Source organism: Globicephala melas, chromosome 20 (assembly GCF_963455315.2).
Source record: "Globicephala melas chromosome 20, mGloMel1.2, whole genome shotgun sequence".
NCBI classification, from domain to species: Eukaryota; Metazoa; Chordata; class Mammalia; order Artiodactyla; family Delphinidae; genus Globicephala; species Globicephala melas.
Window position 1 is genome coordinate 4,575,148 of NC_083333.1, and position 22,145 is coordinate 4,597,292.

General features: G+C 46.2%; 2 protein-coding genes and 1 long non-coding RNA gene across 3 annotated transcripts; 1 reads left to right on the forward strand and 2 right to left on the reverse strand.

Annotated features, from left to right (window-relative positions):
* Positions 1 to 23: 23 nt before the first annotated feature.
* LOC115856072 (uncharacterized) lies at positions 24 to 7,838 on the reverse strand. Its single transcript, XR_004040684.2, has 3 exons — positions 5,635 to 7,838; positions 1,147 to 1,486; positions 24 to 157 (listed from the first exon to the last, which is right to left on the reverse strand). It is a non-coding gene; the product is annotated as an uncharacterized lncRNA (long non-coding RNA).
* On the forward strand, positions 7,585 to 15,391 carry TMEM97 (transmembrane protein 97). The gene is made up of 3 exons (XM_030862061.3): positions 7,585 to 7,809; positions 13,110 to 13,254; positions 14,175 to 15,391. The coding sequence occupies exons 1-3, from the start codon at positions 7,681 to 7,683 to the stop codon at positions 14,432 to 14,434; spliced, it is 534 nt and encodes a 177-aa protein (XP_030717921.1). The 5' UTR covers positions 7,585 to 7,680; the 3' UTR covers positions 14,435 to 15,391.
* Positions 15,392 to 15,639: 248 nt separating this feature from the next.
* On the reverse strand, positions 15,640 to 22,023 carry IFT20 (intraflagellar transport 20). The gene is given in 7 exon segments (XM_070044419.1): positions 15,640 to 16,058; positions 16,521 to 16,624; positions 17,222 to 17,307; positions 18,499 to 18,627; positions 18,787 to 18,811; positions 18,814 to 19,006; positions 21,839 to 22,023. Coding segments are annotated over 6 exon segments (480 nt in total). The 5' UTR covers positions 18,868 to 19,006; positions 21,839 to 22,023; the 3' UTR covers positions 15,640 to 15,976.
* Positions 22,024 to 22,145: the final 122 nt, after the last annotated feature.

Consider the following 22,145-nt stretch of genomic DNA (forward strand, 5'->3'; position numbering starts at 1 on the left):
CCGCCTGCCGATGCAGGGGACACGGGTTCGTGCCCCAGTCAGGGAAGATCCCACGTGCCGCGGAGTGGCTGGGCTCGTGAGCCATGGCCGCTGAGCCTGCGCATCTGGAGCCTGTGCTCCGCAATGGGAGAGGCCACAACAGTGAGAGGCCCGTGTACTGCAAAGAAAAAGAAAAAAAAAAAAGAAAATGTCCCTTTGTACATTCTAGGGGACACATCTTTTGGGGCCACCATTCAACCCACTATGTTTGTATAAAATAACCCTCGAATTTTAGGAGATGGCTGAGGTCCCATATAGACTGGCACTGGCAGCAGCCATGTGAGTGGGGGTCTGGGGAGAATGAGGACCCTGGAAATAAGATGGGGTGGGTCAAGCCCTCTGTGGGAGGAGCAGCCAGGCTACTTCCCAGCTTACCTTTTGTATTTTCACTTAGATTGTGGGGCAGTGTCGGCCTTGCCTCTGGGTTTTGCTTTTAAGAAGTCGGATTATCAGTCTTTCTGTGTGGTTTCTCAATTTATGACATATTTAGAAAGGTATTCCCTATTCTGATAATATAAAAATTATTATCCCTCAAGTTCTTCTACAACTGTTTTTTGGTTTTGCATCTTTGGTCCAGCTGGTGTGTGTGTGTGTGTGTGTGTATCAGGTGTGAGATAGGAGGCTTTTTTCCTAGATGACCACCTAATTTTCTCAATACCAGTCGATGAAAGATCCCTCTTTTCCCAGCTATCTGCAATATTAATCTTCTACTAATCACGTAGGTTTTGGGGTCTATTCTGGCATTTTAATTTTTTTTGTTGTTAATCTGTCTGAGAATCCATGCGTCAGTGCCATTCACACCTGTGAGATCTTTGAATCAGGAGGCAACTAAGAAGTCATAGGCTAGTTGGCAGTGTTTTTCTTAGCGGCACACGAACCAGTGATGCACCTTATAATACACAGTGTCCTAGATTCAACAAAATGGTAATAATTGTGGCTTTAAAATATTGTTTACCTCCTGGTAGGCCTTATCACACCTCATTGCTCAGTGGAAGCACGGAGTCCTAACCACTGGACCGCAGGGAATTCCCTGAATGGGTTTTTAATTAGGATTTCATTAGATGATAGACTAATGAGAAGTGACATTTATATGACATTAAATCTTACCTTTAAGAACATTGTGTGTCTTCACAATGATCCAAGTACTTGTATGTGTGTATATCGCTCAAGAGAATGTTGAAGTTTCTTTATTTTCATTCTGTAAATATTGAGCGTCTACATTGGAGATACATCATAAACACAGCAGACCAAAGTCTCCTGCCCTCAGCTTTTTGCACACCCTGAGATCAGATATTCTACTGTGTCATCTTCCAGTTTATCTTGCCTTTCACATTTAGATCCACAATTCACTTGCAATTGATTTTTGTTTGATTTCATTCCATCTAGATTGTCAGCTGATGAAGCACCATTTACTGAAAATCTACTTCGCTGTTCACCAGTAGTAATCCTGTAATAAAGCAAGTGCTCATATATGAGTAGGTCTAGATATATTTCAAAGATAGAATCAGCTTTATTTTTCTTCAATTCACATCTGGAGTTTGTGAAAAAGGAAGGAGCCAAGAATGATGCCATTGTTTGGGCCTGAGAAACAGAGGAGGGGTCAACTATGGGGGAAGGAATCTGGAGGAACAGAGTGGAAGCAGAAAGTCATGGCTTTGGACATAGCTGAGGTGGAGGCATCTCTTAGACATCACAGTGAAAATGTAGGGTAGGCAGGTAGAGATAAAAGTATCAAATTATATCTCTGAGAACCATTACCTTTACAAAATTAAAATCTTAATGTTTTTTTGCTTTCAACTTTTGCTGAAATTAAAAATTGTTTCTTTTTAGTTCTTTGATAATTGGTCATTTTAACCATTTTAAGTGTATATTTCAGGGGCATTAATTACATTCACAATGTTCTGCAACCATCACTATTTCCAAAACTTTGTCATCACGCCAAACAAAACTCTGTACCCATTATGCAATCACTCCAGTTCCCTCCTCCTAGCCCCTTGCAACCACTAATCTTTCTGTCTCTAAGCATTCTCCTTTCCTAGATATTTGTCCTTTTGTATCCAACTTCTTTCATTGAGCATGTTTGGTTTTTTGGTTTGTTTTTTTTGTTTGTTTTTTGCGGTACGCTGGCCTCTCACTGTTGTGGCCTCTCCCGTTGCGGAGCACAGGCTCCAGACGCGCAGGCTCAGCAGCCATGGCTCACGGGCCCAGCCGCTCCGCGGCACGTGGGATCTTCCCAGCCCGGGGCACGAACCCGTGTCCCCTGTATCGGCAGGCGGACTCTCAACCACTGCGCCACCTGGGAAGCCCCACTGAGCATGTTTTTAAAGCTTATGCATGTTACAGCATGTATCGTAACTTCATTACTTTTTATGGCTGAATGATATTCCATTGTAAGTACAGTTGACCTTTGAACAATACAGGGGTGAGAAGCACTGACCCTCCATGCCAAAAATCTGTGTAAAGTTTACAGTCAGCCTTCTGCATCCTTGGTTTCACATCCATGAATTTAACAACCACAGACCAGGTAGTAGTATGTATTTATTGAAAAAAGTCTAAGTATAAGTGGACCCATGCAGTTCAAACCCATGTTGTTCAAGGGTCAACTGTACATAACACATTTCGTTTATCCATTCATCTACTGATAAACACTTGACTTGTTTCTACCTTTTCGCTATTGTGAATAATGCTGCTATGACATTTATGTATCAGTACACGTATCTGTTTGAATCCCTGTTTGCCGTTCTTTTAGGTATAGACCTAGGAGTAGAATTGCCAGGTCATATGGTAATTTTAACGTTTTGAGGAACCACCAAACTTTTCCACAGTGGCTGCATCATGTTACATTCTCACCAGCAAGGTACAGGGTTCCAGTATCTCCACATTCTCCCCAAGACTTGTTAATTCTCTCTAATCTTGTTATTTTCTGTTGTTGCTGCTTTTTAAATTATAGTTATCTTAGATGTGGGGTGGTTTCTCATTGTGGTTTTGATTTGTATTTCTCTAATGACTAATGATGTTAAGTGACTTTTTATGAGTTTAGTATAACATGCAATAAAACTTAATTTAAGGGTATAGCTTTATGACTTCTGAAAAATATATACACCCATGTAACAACCACCACAATCAAGATACAGAATATTTTCATCACCCAGAATATTCCCTTGTCCCATTCCCAACCATTTCCATCAGCACCAGGCAACCAATGGTCTGCTTGTCTCCAGAGATTAGATCTACATGCACTCCTATGTTCATAGCAGCACTATTTACAATAGTCAAGACATGGAAGCAACCTAAATGTCCATCAACAGATAAATGGATAAAGAAGATGTGTGTGTGTATGTATGTGTGTGTATATATATATATATATAAAACAATAGAATATATTGTCTATATATATATATAAGTTTATATATATATATATATAAACAATAGAATACTACTCAGCTATAAAAAAGAACGAAATAATGCCATTTGCAGCAAAATGGATGGACCTAGAGGTTATTATACTAAGTGAAGTAAGCGAGACAGAGAAACACAAATATCATATGATATTGTTTATATGTGGAATCTAAAAAAAAAAAAGATACAAATGAACTTATCTACAAAAAAGAAACAGACTCACAGACATAGAAAACAAACTTATGATTACTAGAGGGGAAAGGGGGAGGAAGGATAAATTAGGAGTTTGAGATTAGCAGATATAAACTAACATACATAAAAATAGACAAACAAGGTCTTACTATATAGCACAGGGAACTATATTCAGTATCTTGTAGTAAACCATGGTGAAAAAGAATATGAAAAATATATATATTACTTAAAAGGATATATAAAAAAGAATTCTAAAAAGAAAATATAAATAACTGAATTGCTTTGATGTACACCAGAAACAAAACATTACTTTACTTTAGTTAATCAACTATACTTTAGTTAAAAAAAAGAAATGCTGATACATGATCTATCGATGAACCTTGAAGACCTTATGCTAAGTGAAATACACCAGACACAAAAGGAAAACTATTGAATGATTCTACTTATATGAGGTACCTAAAAAAGAGATAGAAAATAGTATAGGGGTTACTGGGGAGAGGAGGGAGGGGGATGGGGAGTTATTGTTTAATGGATACAGAATTTCAGTTTGAGATGATGAAAAAGTTCTGGAGGTGGACAGTGGTGATGGTTGCAGAACAACGTGTATGTACTTAATGCCACTGAACCGTACACCTAAAATGGTGTAGACATGTACTCAGATCAGTGCTGCTCAGAGTGAAAAGAATGAACATGTCAGAGGCAATGCCTCGGAGGTTCAGAGACAGCAACGATCCCCCAGGCAGAGGCAGTCAGGGCAGCAGGCCTTTGGAACTTAAAACACCTAAGAATGGGGAGGCGGGCAGGGGTGGGGTGAGGGGGGTGAGTGCATTTTAAGGAGAGAGAAGAGTGAAACAAAAGCAGAGAGGAGAGGAAAGAGCCTTGCATAGTTGCTGCCCCAGAGGAAGGTGGCAGGTCTAGCGCGGGCCTTCTCCGAGCACTTTTCGGCTGGGGTTACGGGCTAGAATTGTTTCCACCACTGCGGGGTCCATTGTCGGGCTAGTGGTGTTCGTCTCATCACAATACAAATAATTTTCAAAAGGTGCTAAACATCACCTCTTCTCACTCAGAAGGACAAGGAAGCTGCTCAGAACATTTTTTTTTAAGTCATTCTTCACTCAACACTTGCTTTTGGTGAGAATCTGCTGATTAACCCTGTCCTCCTCCCCAGGGCCATTTATCTTCTACTACTTATCTGACCTTGTCAAGCTTTGGTTCCCCCACTAAAGGAATTTCAAACATAAGACAGCAGCTGGACAGAGATTTTGTTGGATGGAGAGCCTTCCTGAAGTGCTTGGCCTTGAAAATCTTTATCTACAGATAACAAACTTGGCTGAGTGAGATGCTTTTGGAGGAAGTCACTTTAACAGCTGTACACTTAACGCCATTCCCTGGGCAAATCCCAGCCTGGGGGCCCCACGCTCCCTCCCCGTAGCAAGCAGTTACAGTCAGCATGGACTACAGCTTAAAAGGTGTCTGCCATGTCCTGAAAGCCGTTCTTGGGGGGGGGGGCGCTCTTGCCAGGCCCCCTCCTGAGTACAGCTGTGCAGAAGCGCTCCAGCCTACCCCCTAGAGGCCCTGGGGATGCCAGAACTCTGTGTTCTCACAATGTTTATCCCTTGTTCACCATCCCAGAAGGAACCTCCACTGCCTCTCCTGCTGTGCTCTCCCTCCACCCTGCTCTGATTCTCCTCCCCAGTAAACACCCCTCTCCTCTCCAGAGCCTAAACCCCTCTACTATGGGGCTCACAAAGCCCTCCACACCCTCAGCCCTTACCTCCTGCAGTAGATGACACCTAGCTCCCCTGCCCCTAAGGGCTCGGCTTCCCCACGGCCCTCCCCAGCACTGGCTGCTCATTTTCTCACAGTCCGCTAGCTCAGGGTCAGGAGGTGGGGTCACCAGCCTCCCTGCTCCCCAAGGCCACATCCATTTCCCCTCCACTCTCCGAGGTTTAAGCCAGACCTCAACCCATGCCCACCTCCCTCCTGGTCACTCCCCTTACTTACCGAAGACTTTGGCAGCCTTTCTCACAGCCTTCTCTCCACCCGACTGCCACCACCATCCAAGGTGGCCTCTGTGGCCCATCCATCCCACACCCTGGGCTCTCCGTCCCTTGACTTCATCTCCAAATACCTTCCCCTCCACTCCATTTCAGCCACAGCTTCCCATGGGCAGAACGTCTGAGATCCAGAACCCACACACCTGTACCCGCGTGTCATACTCTCCCAACCTTCCGGCCCATCCATCCAGTTACTCCCATCACATTAGCGCTCATTCCTCAGCAAGGCCTCAAATCCATTCATTTCTCCAATTTCTCCCAGTCTACCAGCCCCCTCTGGCCTTACGTCACTCACTCCCTACCCTGCTTGAACTGCGGGCTCCGTCTCTTCAGTTACTCTCTTGTTCAACTCCTCAACATCACCACTGTCTTTCTAACCCCAACCCTGGACAAGTCGAACAGCCTTTTTCTGTGCAGATCTCATGATGGAGAAAAGCACACAGCCTAGGAGAGTGGGGCCTCCAGATCAATGGCCACACATCTCAGCTGGGTCCTCTACGCTGACCACAGTTCTCTGTCCTAGTGCCATGGGGCCCACCCTGGGGAGCACAGCACTCCTCTGACCGAAACCTGATCCATTCTCTCCAGCTCCTCGGCGGCCTTGAGCCACATTTCCTGCTCTCGGCCTCCTACATGGACGACCTTTCCCCGGACTGAGAAACTTCAAGCAGCATCTAAACAAATGAAAGTACTCCGGTCTCTCTCATCTGAAAAGTACATAAATAAGTCTCTCTTGAGCACATCCCCCTCCACCCACTGCCCCATCTCTCTTCCCCTTCATAATCAGATGTCTAGCTCCCTGCCTCGATTTCCCCATCTCCTTACTCCTTGCCCTGCTGTCATCAGGCTCCTGCCTCCACCAGCCACAGCTGCTCGCACAAGGTCACAGGTGTTGCTCTGACACAGCTGACCCTCCCTCCTTGCCCGTGCCTCTGAGACATCACACTCCTGCTGTCTACCTGTATCTCAGCCCCCTCGTCCCATGACCCCTAAGGTTGCAGGTCGCCTAAGATCTCTCACAGGCCTTCTGCTCTCAAAACTTCAACTCCCATCAAACGCTGATGCCTCACAAATCTACATCTTCAGACATGTTCGGCCAACTGCCTGCTAGACTTTTCCACTCAGATGCCGCAGAGGCTACCGCTCAGTGACAACATGGCCAGAACCAAATTACCTTCTCTTCAACTCACTTCTCCTCTACCTCACTCTTCTCAGTGAATGGCAGCCCCACCCATCCTGTCCCAGGGAAGACCCGCACCCAGCATATAACTAAAGATCAATATTTGCAGAATAAAAATGAACCACTGAGCCTCCCTCATTCTCCACAGCCAATCACCACGAATTATCAGTTTTACCTCCTACTATATCCCCGTGCTTCTTTCTTAATTGAGGCTGGCTGCCTCCTACACATCCTTCAGAAGGCTTCAGGGACCCTAACTCCGGGGGGACAGGGATCTTGCCCGCTGTTCCCACGGCCCGTGACTGCCGCCACGGCCCGGACCACCACGCACTGTCCGGCCGGCCCTGATGAGTGACACCCCACTGCACTGGGCGCTCCATCTCCATAAGCGCCCACGGCCGGGCACACAGGAGCCTCCCAGCAAGCACTGAACGGATGGAGCGAAGGAACGTAAGAGTAATGAGCGAAAGGGCCACGGATGACACGCGATCGCGGAAAGAAGGCCGGAAGGCCCCGCGACAGGCAGGACCTCTGGCTGTGCAAGCCCCGCGCCCGGAGCGGCCCCACGCGGCAGCCGAGCAGCCCCGCCCCCAAGTCACGCGGTACTCCCCACGGCCAATGGAAACGGTCCGCTGGCCTCCTCGGCGGACGCTCCCGGCCCGGGCGCGGCTTCTCAGCCAATGGGAGCGGCCTTCGTCGCCCTCGAGGCGGGGCGGGGCGGGGCGCGGGCTCCTGGGATGGCGCGATTGCGGGCCTGTTCTCACGTCGCGTTCCCTCCAGCGTAGTCTGGGCTCCTGCTCTGCCAAGCGACGGATGATGGGGCCTCTGGGCGCCCGGCGCGGCCTGGAGTGGCTGCTGGGCCTCTACTTCCTCTCCCACATCCCCATCACCCTGCTCGTGGACCTGCAGGCGGTGCTTCCGCGCGATCTCTACCCTGTGGAGGTGAGGGCGCCGTCTGTCCTAGCCGCCGGTCGCCGAGGTTGGCGCCCCTCGGCGTAACGATTGCCCCGGCGTCCCCGTGATCTCCCCTCCTCCTGCCTGGCGCCCCGCCTCGCCCACTCAGGGTTCCCTCCTGCTTTCCTTGGATCCCGCCGGCGCTCCGGCCCCTCCTTACCCTTCAACTCGACTTCTTCCTCGGGGTTTTCTTTGTCTCTCCCAGTTGCTTCCCCAAGGCTCCTGGGGCCAAACACCTTGCTCCTTTTAAAGACAGTTCTTCCCTGGGTTTAAGACACACACCCCAGCTCTGGTCAGTTGTCAGTATTTGAGGGAAGTAGCCTGGATGAACCAGTGTCTAAATTATGGACACATGTTGGATTTGTTTTCAAGTTGTGTTTCTTGAGAGAGCTTTAAAAATACCGACTAATCCCAAAGAAATAACGCAAGTAGTATTAGACCCCTCTAAGGGACATTCGCAGAGCGTCCTGATTTCAAGATTAGGATCCAGCAACTTCAGAAGCTCATAAGTAAACGACACCTTTTCAAATCGGCCTTTTTTATTCGCTTTGAGCAAGAATGAGCATCTGAGTAGAAACGGAGGCGAAAGCCCCATTTCCTGGTTGTTGGAGAGCATTCTTTACCCCAAACTTTAACTTTTGCTTTAAATGCTTTTTATTTATTGAGTTTTATTTTCATGTCTGGACCCTATAACCTTCTATCACGGAATTCCAGTCCTCAGTTCTATACTTCTCCAATCTGTCTGCAGAACTATAGGCAAGCCTGACGTGTCTACCTAAAGATTTGATTTTAACCTCTGTTTCTCCTTAAATGCTTTTTCTCTGCAGAGCAGGGGTTCTTAACCTGAGGTCCATGAACCCCTAAGAGGGCATGCAAAATTGTGTGTGCCTTGTTTTCCATAGCTTCCATCAACTTTTCCAGGGGTCTGACCCTCCCCAAAAGGTTAAGAGCCACTGCTCAACAATAAACCCCCACTCCGTAGTCTGGTTTGTTTCTAGCTCCAAGCATAAATGGGAAGACCTCTGACCTACCTTTTCCTGGGAAAAGTGTAGGTTGTGTGTGGCAAGAGCATTGTCTGGGGACTTGGTTCTTCCAAGAACTTCTTGAGTTCCTTGGGCAAGTCAGGGCTCTGTAGCTTCAACTGTCAAGTAGGAGAGAGATGAGTTAAATCACAAGCTCAAACATATACAAGATGTATTAGTTTCCTATTGCTTCTGTAACAAATTACAAAAATACAGTGATTTAAAACAACACGAATTTATTATCTTTCAGTTCTGGAGGTCAGAAGTTTGAAATGAGTCTTGTAGGCCTCGTTCCTTCTGAAGGTCGTAGTGGCAGATCTGTTCCTTGCCTCTTCCAGTTTCTGGTGGCTGTGGGTGTTCTTGGCTTGTGGCCACATCACATCAATCTCTGCTTCAGTCCATCACTTTGCTGCCTTTTCTTCTTTAGTCCAATCTCCCTCTGCCCAACTTTTATAAGGACACTTGTAATTACATTTAGGGCCCACCAGATAACCAGGATAGTCTTCCCATCTCCAAATCCTTAACGATAATCACATCTGCAAAGTCACTTTTGCCAAATAGGGTTACAGTCATAGGTTCCAGGGATTAAGATGTGGATGTCTTTGGGAGCCATTATTCAGCCTACAACACAGGCCCAGGTGGTACATGATCCTTCTAAACAGGTCGTCACAGCTCCGCATTAGCCATTAATTGCCTTGAAGAAAGGAGAGCCATGTCTGTGCAAAGTCTATGGGGCCAGCAGAACTCAAGCAGGCTGCCTGTTCACAATCTCTGATGTTATGAGTCCCTTTAATACTAGGCAGTCATAGGACTTCCCTGGTGGTCCAGTGGGTAAGTCTTCGCACTCCCAATTTGGGGGGCCCGGTTCGATCCCTGGTCGGGGAACTAGATCCCACACGCCTGCCGCAACGAAAATCCTGAGTGCCACAACTAAGACCTGGCACAGGCAAAATACATACATACATACATAGCAGTTATGTTACTCCAGGTAGCCAACCGTTCCAGACTTAGCAGCTGTTGGTTTTCCTATCTTTTGTGAATGTGCCATTCCCACAAGTTCTTGCTCTCCACTCACAAAATACAATTAAAATGTTTCCAAAATCATAAAGACCCCATTTAAACTTATATATTTGATTTGGTAGTTTTCTCAGCTTTATTTTTTTAAGTTGACTTGTTGTAAAATGTCAAGGGCCAACATAGAGAGAGAGAGAGAGAGAGAGAGAGAGAGAGAGAGAGAGAGAGAGTGTGTGTGTGTGTGTGTGTGTGTGTGTGTGTGTGTGTGTGTGTGTGTTTGTCTATGATACTGTTTAAAGACCTTAGTAACACAGGGGCCACCCAGCTTGGAAGGCCTGTGTCTCTATTCACCCTTGTTGCTTTGGGGTGGGCAATGATGGTTTTGTTGCTTCTGTATGGGGAAATAATAATAATAAAAGCCCTGAGTTATTTTCACATTCTCTTTGAAAAATGCCAAATTTTAACATCTGTTGTGTTTTTCCTCCCTAAATAGAAGGAATTTCTCCAGAACTAAAAAGCTTGTGGAGATCACATAATGGTTAGGCTAAAATTTGCAAATATCTTTCTTGGTTTGAAGCAGATCAACACTTGGAAAAACTCTTACTGTGAAACAATAAGAATTTAGTTTGGATTAGAACATGGAGAGGATGGGAAGCATTTTGTAGTATCATCTGCAGCTGGGTAGCATTGCTTCTGTTAAAATACGGGAAAACAAGTGAGCATCTAGATGTTGAAAGTTTGTGCGCTCGTTCTAAGAGGAGTGCAAGCTGTTCAGTAGCAACTTCGGTCTAGAAATCCATGTGCGTAGGCCAGGTGAATATTTTAATGGATAACAGTGATAAGTTGAGTCAAATGTGAGTCAGTTATAAATGGAAACAGTTTTATTTTTGGGGGTCTTACCTAATAATTATTAATGACCAGTTGCACGCTGAGATTTTAATAGGATTAAATTGAACTTCTCTAAATATGTATTACATTCAGTTAAGTAATCTTAACATTTACTGTGTGCTAGCCATTGTTCTAATGACTGTAAGTATTAACTCTTTTTATCTTACCAACAACGAGGTAGGTACTATAACTGGGAAACAAGTTTAGTGAGATTTAAGTGCTTTGCCCAGAGCCAGTACTCAGAGCCAGGCACTCAGCCCCTGGGTACCATGCTCATCACTCTGCTTGGGGGTTAAGGACGTTGACCCTCCACAGTCGAAAATCCACGTACAGTTTATAATCAGCCCTCCATACCCACGTTCCTATCTTCAAATTCAGCCAGCCACCGACTGACCGTGTAGTACTGTAGTATTTACTGTTGAAAAAAATCTGCATATATGCGGACCTGCACAGTTCAAACCCGTGTTGTTCAAGGGTCAACTGTGTTTTAAATTTCGCTGTTATCATCCTGCAGCCCTTAGAAATTACAGTGTTGTACAAATCTGCCTGGATTTATGAAATAGGTGGATCTGAATGTATACGAATTAAATAGAAAGTGAAGTTCAAATGAACCAGAATGCCTTTTTTTAAAAAATAAATTTGTTTTTGGCTGCATTGGGTCTTTGTTGCTGCGTGTGGGCTTTCTCTAGCTGCAGCGAGCGGGGGCTACTCTTCGTTGCGGTGCGCGGGCTTCTCATTGCAGTGGCTTCTCTTGTTGCAGAGCACAGGCTTTAGGCGTGTGGGCTTCAGTTGTGGCACGCCGGCTTAGTAGTTGTGGCTCGCAGGCTCTAGAGTGCAGGCTCAGTAGTTGTGGTGCACGGGCTTAGCTGCTCCGCAGCATGTGGGATCTTCCCGGACCAGAGATCAAACCCATGTCCCCTGCATTGGCAGGCAGATTCTTAACCACTGTGCCACCAGGGAAGCCCAAATGAACCAGAATGCCTTTTAAATTCTGCAATAAATCTTTCAAAATACATCCTTCTAATTTTTTTTTTAAAGTAAATCTAGAAAGCAAAGAAGGATCTTAAAAAATTTAATCCAAGTTGCTTGTTTTACAGATGAGAAAATAGAGCCCAGGAGAGGTGCAGTGAATATTTATGAATATTTTCTACCACATTACCATCCTGAAAAGTGCTTAGAAGGAAGCTAAGGATATTGCTGTGAATTTAAATTTCAAGTCAAATACAAATTCAAGATCACTTGGTCAATAAATTGATTATCTAGCTAAGGCCTTTTTGTAATTAATATTATGCTAACAGAATGTTTGTTTCTGTATGTTTGCTTAAACAAACAGCACACTTGCAGCACAGAGGCCTCTATTTCACAATAGTGAGCCTTTATCTTTAGATTAAAAATTAACAGGAAAAATATCTTTGGATTTTCCATTGTAAGCCAAATGCTTTTCTTGGAAGCTGTCTTGATTTATCATATCAAGATGCCATCTCCAGGAGGTTAAATGTGAAATGTGACAGACCTTCAGTAGTCTATGTAGTGTGGAGAGCCCTAGGCTTTGGGCTCTTAAAAGAGCACAAAGTGGGCAGCCTCAAACCCTCCTGCTTCCTTCCCCTGCCTGCAGCCTCATCTACATGGATCTGCATCTTTTGATTTGACAGTGTCATCACGAAGGTGGGGCCCAAGCTAGAACTGAGACCACTCACTCTCCAGAGTGAGGCAGAGTCTGTTCCTCTGCAAATATACTACTGATCCCCTAAAAGAGAAAAAAAACTTTAGAATTAGGGGGGTAAAGAATGACAAGGAACTTGAGATTTGGGGATAAGTTAGATTGTCTAAAATAGCAACTTCGCAGAGGTTAGATTTACCTCCCTTACACTTCCCCCCCGCACCTCGCCCCCCCAAAAAAGACAAGGAAACTTATTTCTGTATTTGAGGCAATCTGGCCCTTGGAGCTTGCTGTGCAGTTGCTATTTTGAAAGGACAAACGTCAGGATGGTTTTCACATCATTTCTTTATAAAGAAGGCTATTGTTGGCAGATACTTCACGTTTGTGCGTTCAGCTGAGAGCCTACTAAGTGCCACATACTGTTGCTCCTGACAGTATCCACACCTGGACATGTGTTACCACAGACATGCTGGGTAGCACACGGGCTGGAAGAGCTGAGGAAAGCTGCTGGGAGAAGGTAACATTTGAGTTAGAGCTAGTGAGTTTTTATTAAATGACCATCTAGGCTGCACCACAAAAGCCAGCTGGGTGTGCCATCTGCTGCCAAGGGAGCTGGGTAGTGAGAGGCTCTGCCAGCGGGTTGGACCTGCTGAAGCCTGTCCTGCCAGGTAGCTGTATTCATTGTGATCCTCATCTTTTCCCAGCTGAGAAACCTGCGGCAGTGGTATACTGAGGAGTTCAAAGACCCCTTGCTACAGAACCCCCCGGTGTGGTTTAAGTCCTTCCTGTTTTGCGAGCTTGTGTTTCAGCTGCCTTTCTTTCCTGTCGCAACATATGCCTTCTTCAAAGGTTAGTAAATGGGGAAATCCCATTTTTGCTCTGAAACCAGGTCCCAGAAATCTTTTGGGAAAGTTTTACCAAGGGAGAGGGGAGTGGTCCCTGGAGGCTGTATGAGGGTGATATAGGATTGGTGGGAACGGCCAGGATAGATCTTGTATAGGGACATTAATGTGGCTCAGGCTAGTGTCTGTGGTCAGCTGGGCTGCAGGACTGCCTCAGTCAACTGGAAATCTCTCACACACATGAAACCTGAGGCTACTTTCAAGTTTGAACTTGTTCCTTTTTATTGTCCCTCCCCCCCCACCTCACCCCAACAGAATTTCTTTCTTGTTGGTGCGTTTACTTTTCTGCTTTGGGTGGTATCATACTGGCTTTTAAGCAGTAGCATCAAGCTAATCTCTAAGTGGCTTCTCATTTAAAAATTATTCTTACAGTGTCCCCATGACGAATGCCTTTAAAAAGAAGGTGGCCATACCAGTGTTCATGGTAACTAAGCTTGTACAGCTTCTCTCCCACTGGAACCCCCAAGCCATCTCTTAGCAGAATCTCTTGATCCCTCTCACCTATATATAATTACTTAGCAAAGAGATGTTGCTGACAGGGCTGCCCCCGCCTCCTCCCCTTCCCCCAATTGCATTTTAGAACAACCTGGTTTAACTAGTAATGGCGATTTAACTGCCCTAGAGTTTTTCTGAATTAATTCTGACACCACCCAGTGTTCTTTGGCAGTCAGTGGCTAGGGCTCCAGCTGTCACATAAGTCTGCACCTTGGGCATTATTATATCACATCCAGTTTCCACTTGGTGGAAAAGGAGCTAGAATGATTCAGCTGAAGGAAGCAGGCAGAGACAGGGTGGAGGATGCTGTGGACATACCTGGAGCCATGAGCAGATCTAACCCTTATCTCTTTCTCTCCTCGATGACCTCAGGAGGCTGCAGGTGGATCCGCACCCCTGCAATCATCTACTCGGTTCAAACGATGACAACTCTGATTCCAATCCTCTCCACATTTCTACTCGAGGATTTCTCCAAAGCCAGTTGTTTCAGAGGACAAGGACCTAAGACTTTCCACGAACGACTATTCCTTATGTCTGTCTACATGCCCTACTTTCTCATCCCTCTTATACTTCTGCTTTTCATGTTGCACAACCCCTACTACAAGTCTGAGGAGAAAAGAAAGAAAAAATGAGGAAAAATCACCCCGGGTCCAGGGGAGAGGTGACCACGGGGCAGTTTCCTGTTGGACCCAGTACCAGGAAAATGCTCAGAACCCATGTTTTCAGTAGTATTTGAAACACACCAGCAGCAACACACAAGGCCAAGGCACTGGCAGGAGGCACATCAAACCCTCGTCTTCCAAGGGCACTGGCATAAACAGACCGATCACCTGAGGATGAGCAGAGGGGTGAGGGCTAGGTTATAGGGAAGGGGTGCCAAAGGCCTCACTGTGTGCCCAAGTGCCATTGTAGGATTACTAAAGGCAGGACCAGACCAGACACCAGATAAACTTCCAAGCAACACGGCCTACTTGGCATGTTCATGAGTCATTTGATCCACAGTATACCTGTGACTAACCCTTTGACTCATGACTCTACAGCGTGTCACTGGGGTGTCTCAGGCCATTTTTAAGCTTGAAGCTGTGCCTCTGTGATGTTCATTAAAAACTGTTTTCTTGTCCCCACACCTAGGAGGGGGTGAGCTATTCTGTAAGAGGGTTAAACTTAGTTTTCCTTAAACGTTCAACCTTGGCATGACCTTCAGTCAGAAATGGGTCAGATTGGAAGGTGTATTGTTCCTGTCCTAAACAGGTTGTCCCAGGAGAAGAGATTTTTTAAAGTCGCCTTGTTTATGCTCTTTCCAAGCCTGTCTTCTATTACTTTTTACAGACCACCTAACATAAGTTCCTTTCACATCTGGTGTCTCAAACCTGCGCTGGAGGTGTCCCTCCTACTGGATAACTTCGTCCTACCGAATAGTTTAATAATTCCTTCCTGTCTCATTCCCAGTCAAAGGCAACGGGTGGCGGGGAGCTGTGCATGACAGGTCCAGTGTGTGCATATAGGGTCTCTTCACGTTAGTACTTGGTATTCTGCTAGCTTTCTCTAAATTCATACTCGAGGCCAACTCAAAAAAAAAAACAAAGAAACTTGTGAACACACATGGAAAATGGTAGATGCTGGTTCTGGTTAGTTCCCCCTTTTTGCCTGTTTTGCTTACAAGCCCTAATGGTCTGATTGTTGGGAGTATCGTCTGACTCCTGTGTCTGGTCAAAATAAAGGTAGCTGCTGACCACTGCCTGGTTTGTTTTGTGGACCAGGGGCTAGAGAGCCCAGGGTTCTCTTACAAAGGGTTAAATGTACATTTCAAGGGCACCAGGAAAAGAGGTAGATCAAGCCATTTGAAAATAATAATTTATTGCTTTTCCTTCCAAAGCTTTGTGAATTTACAAAAAAAGTTTATAGGCCGCTCAGTTCAGACTGAGAATGCAAGAGGTGAGAACCTGGACCACAATGGCCACTGGGTGTTCGCCTGCAGATAGGCACTGACGTCTGAAACAAGCTCCCCCAGATTTGTTTTATTGCCTTCAGAGATGCTGCATTCCTCACACACCATCTCACACAACACACTTGGGTCATTGGTCAAGTCACTGGATTGGTACAGAGGTTTTTTTGTTTTGGGGGTTGTGGGGTTTTTTTTTTTTGCCCTCCTGCTAGAAAATGAAATTTTCAGTTCATTTCTGAAAAATAAATTGGTCAATAAATTCATTTTGTTCTGCTTCTACTTTACACAGAGCTTCGTATTCAACCCGATACCTGAAAAACAAAATTGTTAGAAGCCCTCAAAATAGATGAAATAAACCATGGACTTAATTCTTCTAGAGAAGAACGTTAAGTGATTTAGATGATTCCAAGAAACGGTGTGAGTTCAAAATGAAGTTAGTGAGGGCAAGAAAGAGAGAAAAAATAAGAGGCAAAGCCCTACCTAGGGCCACCCATGAGAAGTCTCCAACCCTGCGAGTCTTCCTTTCACAGAGCCAGCCAACTCTGGACACTCATTACCTGAGTGTTCATGCTCTCAAACTACTAGAGGCTGTCTGATAGTGACATTTTTCTCCCATGAAATGTAATTTTATTTTTATTTTAATCAGGATGACAAGTTAAGACACTATTCCTGGGAGAACGATGATGAACAATAAGGACAAGAGGTGACCATTCGAAAAGGAAAAATAGAACTGCAGTTCAGTAAAGAACTTGCTTTATGTCAGAACTTCTTACCTTTCAAGCTGCATTTTCTTTTCAGCTATTAGTGCCTGGAGTTGCTGCTGTTGGGCTTCTCTCTGTTTTGCTATAGATTTGAGCAAGTTCCGAGCACCAATGGCCTAGAAAAACACGATACTGCCAAAGAAAGCCATGGCTTCATTAAAGTCCTCAAGTGGGGAAGAGACGCTGCCTGGGTCCGGTGGAGGGTGGGGCCCAGCGTGGGGAAAGTTGAGCCTCAGAGCTTTAGGAGTCAGTCAGAAAGAGGCTTAATTAACCTCACGATCCCAAAGTGCCTGGTGAGAACGGAACTGCAGCTCTGACGCAGACCTAGGAGTGTCCCCAGAGCCTGGCACACGGCCCATTTGGTGTGCCATTTGTGTCCTTTGCCAAGTCATCTACACTCTGCACGCCTTCATTTTTTCATTTATAAAATGAGGGTAAACACCTATCTCAGTGATGACGTGAAGATTAAAGGAAACAATGACTGAAAGTACACTGGCATATAAGAGTTCAATAGTAGGTTTAACTGGACCAGGAATTATTTCAGGTGTACAACATAATCATTCAATATTTGCATGGGTATTCTTATTTAAAATCTTGTTCTAATTAAAGAATCCCCGCCCACCTTCCCCTACCCCCAAATAAGTCAAGAGGGCAGAAGGATGAGAGGCTAGTGAACCAGGCCAAGATTTAGACAAAACTCATGCTGATCTTACCTTCATCTTCTCATTTTCTGCTTCTTTTGCAAGTTGGTCAACAAGCTCAATTAAACCACCAACTATTTTCTGAAACTGGCCAATTTCTTTTGGGGAAAGAACAAAACAAAATGTTTTATTTTCTCAGCATCACCACTCTCCCTCAGCATTCCCTTGCAGCAAGAGGGCAGGGCTAACTGCGCCTTCTAATTTGTGTCAGAAAACGTTTGGTGTCTGACACCCTTGGTCTGAACCTAGAGAAGGGTGGCCAGGTGCCCAGAGCTGGACTGGGGCGTATTTGGATCTTGAGGCACAAAGGGCTGTGTTCATGAAAGAACCGCCTCAGGATGTGAACACTGCCTCTAGACAAGCCTCAGATAAGACACTAGATTTCAGTTAATGGTGGGGTAGGGGCTTTCCACCTATGACCTGAGCTAATAAAAAGCTCAAAGCATTTAAGGACTTAATCTCGCATTTGCTTTTTTCAATGTCCTTGGGTGTAGTGGAACCCCATGTTACTGAGGAGTAAACTAAGGCCCAGAGGGTAGGACGACATGCACACAGCAATCAGAAGACTGGTGAGAGAACCCACGCTACCTTTCACCAGTCAAGCTCTCTCCACAGCCTACAGATGTCCAAAAGCTCAGAAATCCCTGCTCTAGCTAGATCTGCTCTGTATTCACTGCTACTGGGTTTGCTTGGCTGCTGGGACAGGAGGCATCCCGGGTATCTCTAGCTAAAAAAAATGAGTCTTTTGAACTGCCTCTAGAAATTTTCACTCCAAATAATGGCAAGTCAGGGACTTCCCTGGCAGTCCAGTGGTTAGGACTCTGCACTTCCACTGCAGGGGGCACGGGTTTGATCCCTGGTCAGGGAACACGGGTTTGATCCCTGGTCAGGGAACTATTTATTTACTTATGGCCATGCCCTGAGGCATGGCAGTCAATCAATCCATCAATAAAGGCAAGCCGGGCACTGAGAACACTATTTCTCCCAAGAAATCAGATCATAACTCCACTTCCCACCCCCAAGCCATAGTTCTGAAGTTTAAGGTTCCTGAGATGGCATATCTAAACAAATACCCTCCTCTCTCCATTGCAGTGTTTGTTTTGATTGGTACTCTGGGACTACACAAGAAGACAGGTAGACAAGGTGGGTGGCACACGGGAATTCATGAAGGCCAGGCTCAACCTTCTGGGAGCCAGCAGCTCCACTGTGGCAGGGCCAAAAGCTGCAGTCCGGGGGTGGGGGCGGGGCACAAAGCTGAGTGGCACCATGTCTCCCCAGATGACACTCACTGTCCACAAAGTCCTTGCACTCTTCCTTTAGCTCTATGGTCTGCTGGGTAACCTCTGGGTCCAACACCCGCAGCTTGTTCAGCTCATCAAAGTGCAGCCCTGCTTCACCCAGGATGTCCTTGGCCATGGCTGTAAAGAAACCAGCCCCAATCCCCGATCACTTCCCAGCCACTCAAGGAAATGCCTCCTTCCAGCCCAGCCCCACTCCCAGTCCCGGACACCAATGCCAAAAACCCAGATGTTCCAAAGGCTCCCCCTTCCCTCTGCCTCTGCCTCTCTGAGCCTCACCTGTTTCCTTTCCAGCTTCCCTAGAGAAGAGCAGTCCTGCTCTGAAGGGGTAACAGTGTCAGCCAGGAAGAGGTGTGTCATAGGAGCAAGGGTCAGGAAAGAATAAAGTCCAGTTGCTTGTCACAGGCATCGTTCATTCAACACACATTTCTTGAGGGCCTACTACATGCCAACACTGCTAGATGCTGGGGGTAAAGATGAGTACAACATGGTGCCCGCCCTGGAGGAGCACAGAGTTTAGCTGGAGGAAGACAGACATGTACACTGAAAAATAATACTGTGTTAAGTGCTTTTACAGAAATATCACTAAAGCGTGGAGGAGAATAGAACAGTTAACTTGGGGTGAGGAAGTGACATGTGAACTAAGTTGTGAGCCATAAGCATTTTTATTTAACCACAGCTATGTACCCAAAAAGACATAAAAGAGCTTTTCAAATATAGTACAGGAACAACATAAAAGACAAGTAAAAGAAAATCTGAGTGAATTAAAAATTAAGGTTAAAAAAATAAGAACCCAGGTGTAGGAATATTACCCAAAATGTACGCCACAGGCACAGCTGCCTGAACTGGGACCCAAAGGGGTCAGTCTCTTTCTAGCAGAAAACACAAAAAGAAGTGAAATATCATCAAGAACATACCGATAAGGGCCAAGGAAAGGCATTCCAAGCAGAGAAAACAGCCTGGACAAGAGCATGAAGCCACTGGAAGGGCCTATCCTGCCTAGAAGATGAAAAGACAGAGGATGGAGCCGGAAAGGTCGGATGGAGCCAGATCAGAAACACCCTGTGTGCTAAGCTAAGGAGTTTGGCTTTTTTTTTTTTCCGTAGACAAGAGACAAGAGAACCAGCAGCGATAACTTCTCCCTTCCCAGGCCACCTTGCATTCCTGGTCCAAAGGATGCCTCAACTCTGGGAAGGAAACACTGAAAACTCACCCTCGTTCTGGCTTAAACACACACACAAAATAAAATAAAATAAAAATAAGAGAGCACATACCCCGTCTAAAAAGGGAGGCAATGCTACTGAGGTCTAGCCATTGGCTGCTATACCAATTCCCACACCCCAGGTGTTCCGAAGGCTACCACAACCTGGCCCTGCGCCAGCCCTTCCCTCCCACCTCCCCCAGCCTCACCTGTTTCCCTTCCAGCTTCCTTAGAGAAGTTCTGTTCTGAATGGGGTGATTCTGCAAGTGACTTCCCGGGGTAGGTGTGCCATAGGAAGAGCAATGGTTAAAAAGACTTAAGCTCCATTCTTGCAAGAACTGATTTTCAAGAGGACCAGAAATCCAGATTAATATATGAAATCTGATTTTTAAAGGAGAGTATCTAATTCAAAACTTTTAAGCAAGGAAAAAAAAAAAAACATCCAACACTGTGTGGGCCAACTAATGTATGTTTGGCTGTGTATGACCGTGGTCCAGAGCCTTTGGCCTCACTGCAGCCCATTCAAGTAAGTTGGCTAGCATCTTCATTTTGAAACATTTTAATCATCCAGACCTCCCTTATAATTGGGTTTTTAAAAAAGATCTGTCTTCTTATTTGTTCTATTTACACATATAGTCTAAGCATTTAACACCTACCAGCTGATTAATTAGAACAACTGCTTCAAGTAACCTGAGGGCACAAAGATCTGCTTCAACTTCCACTCTCTTCCCTGAGAGCTTGCATTTATTCACAAACATCTACTGAGTCCCTGCTCTGGGGATAGAGAAGTGAAGAAAATGCTTTAATGCTTTAGCTTCTGACCTCTGGACAGACAGTAAAAAGATAATCATGAATTGTGATAACAGTATGAAGAAAAGCACATGGTGCTACGTGAAGCCGAAGCAGGAGGACATAATTTATATGTAAACAAAATTACAAAAAACATTTGTAAACAAAAGTCTTCTGAAAAAGTGACACTCTGAGACCTAAAGGGTGTCCAGAAGTTTTTCAAGTTAAAGGGGGAGGAGGTATTCCAGGCAGAAGGAAAAGCATGTGTGAAGATGCTGAGGCTGTGAGAAATTTGATGTGTTCCAAGAGCCAAAAGGCTAGCGTGGTAGAAACACTGAGCAAGGGGAAGAGAGAAACGGGATGAGGCGAGGTGGGGAGGCTAGGGCTAGATGGCAGAGGGCTCTGAAAGCTGCAGCAATGAGCCTGGATTTTCTCATAAGGGTAATTAATGGGCAGCCCGCAGAGTGGCATAGTCAAATATGCCTTTTAGAGAGATCACTCTAACCCAGGATGGAGAATGGGTTGGAGGGAATAAGAGGATGGAGCTACAACTATCTTGTTCATCACTGTTACCCGAGCATTTGGCATGGTGCCTGCACAGAACTGGCACTCAGCAAATGTCTGTGGCATGAATGGCTGTGACAACAAACAGAGCAAGCTATTTCAGTAACCAAGGCTTGGAGCTGAAGAAAAGTGTTCCGATTTGAGATGTTTTGTAAGTCGAGTTGATAAGACTTAGTAAAGGATGATTGAATGCAGGGGTTTGAGGAGGAGTGAAGGAGAGTCAGGCAAGATTCCCGTGTATCTGGCCGGAGCCAGCTGCACGGTTGGAAGGCACATAGTTGAATGAGATGGGTCAGACCGAAGAGCAAGTGTAGGCAGAGGGTTCACAGCCGACTACGGCATTCTCTCCCAGCTACCACCACACGCGCACCTGAGGAGCACCGGGCACAAAAGCCGGACTAAGCTCCCTGAAGATCAGGGTGGTAACGCGCTCTCCACCCCCCGGGCCCCCGGGCTCTTCCGGACCCACGCTGGGCGCTACGAGCAGGCTCCATCCGTGGGGTGTGGGGAAAATTAGGAAGACCTGGGTGATGGAGCTGGCTGTCTTCACTACGTAAACTCCTTGAACTTATCTGAGCCTCAGTTTCCTCCTAAAATGGTTGCGAGCATCAGCGCGTAAAGCTCCAGGCCCTAGCCGGGGGTAAAACCGGTCCCAGAGCCGGGCGGAATTCCCACGTTTCTTTCACCCTGGGAAGGCTTTTCCTCGGGCCGCGGGCCTGTCAGGCTCATCTTGCCCCGGGCCCGCCCACGTCCCCCGACCCGAAGTTCATGTCTTACCTGTTTACCCCGGCGGCGGCGGCTGCGACCCAGGCTGACGTCGACAGGCAGCTTCTCTCTCCGGTCAGTGGCAGCCGGCGCCCTGCTCGCCAGCTTCAGCAGCGGCCACGGCTACAAGACCTGTTTACGCCTAACATCACTTCCCGACATCGTAAGCCCGTACACCCGCAGAGCCTGCTGGGAAACAGAGGCCTGAGAGGAGAGACGGCTGCCTACAAGACCCAGAGGCCTTTGCGCCGGAAAGGCTGCCGGAAGTAGCTGTGCGCTCACCGCGGGATTCTCTCAGGGGCTCCTCCCTCCGCCCTGA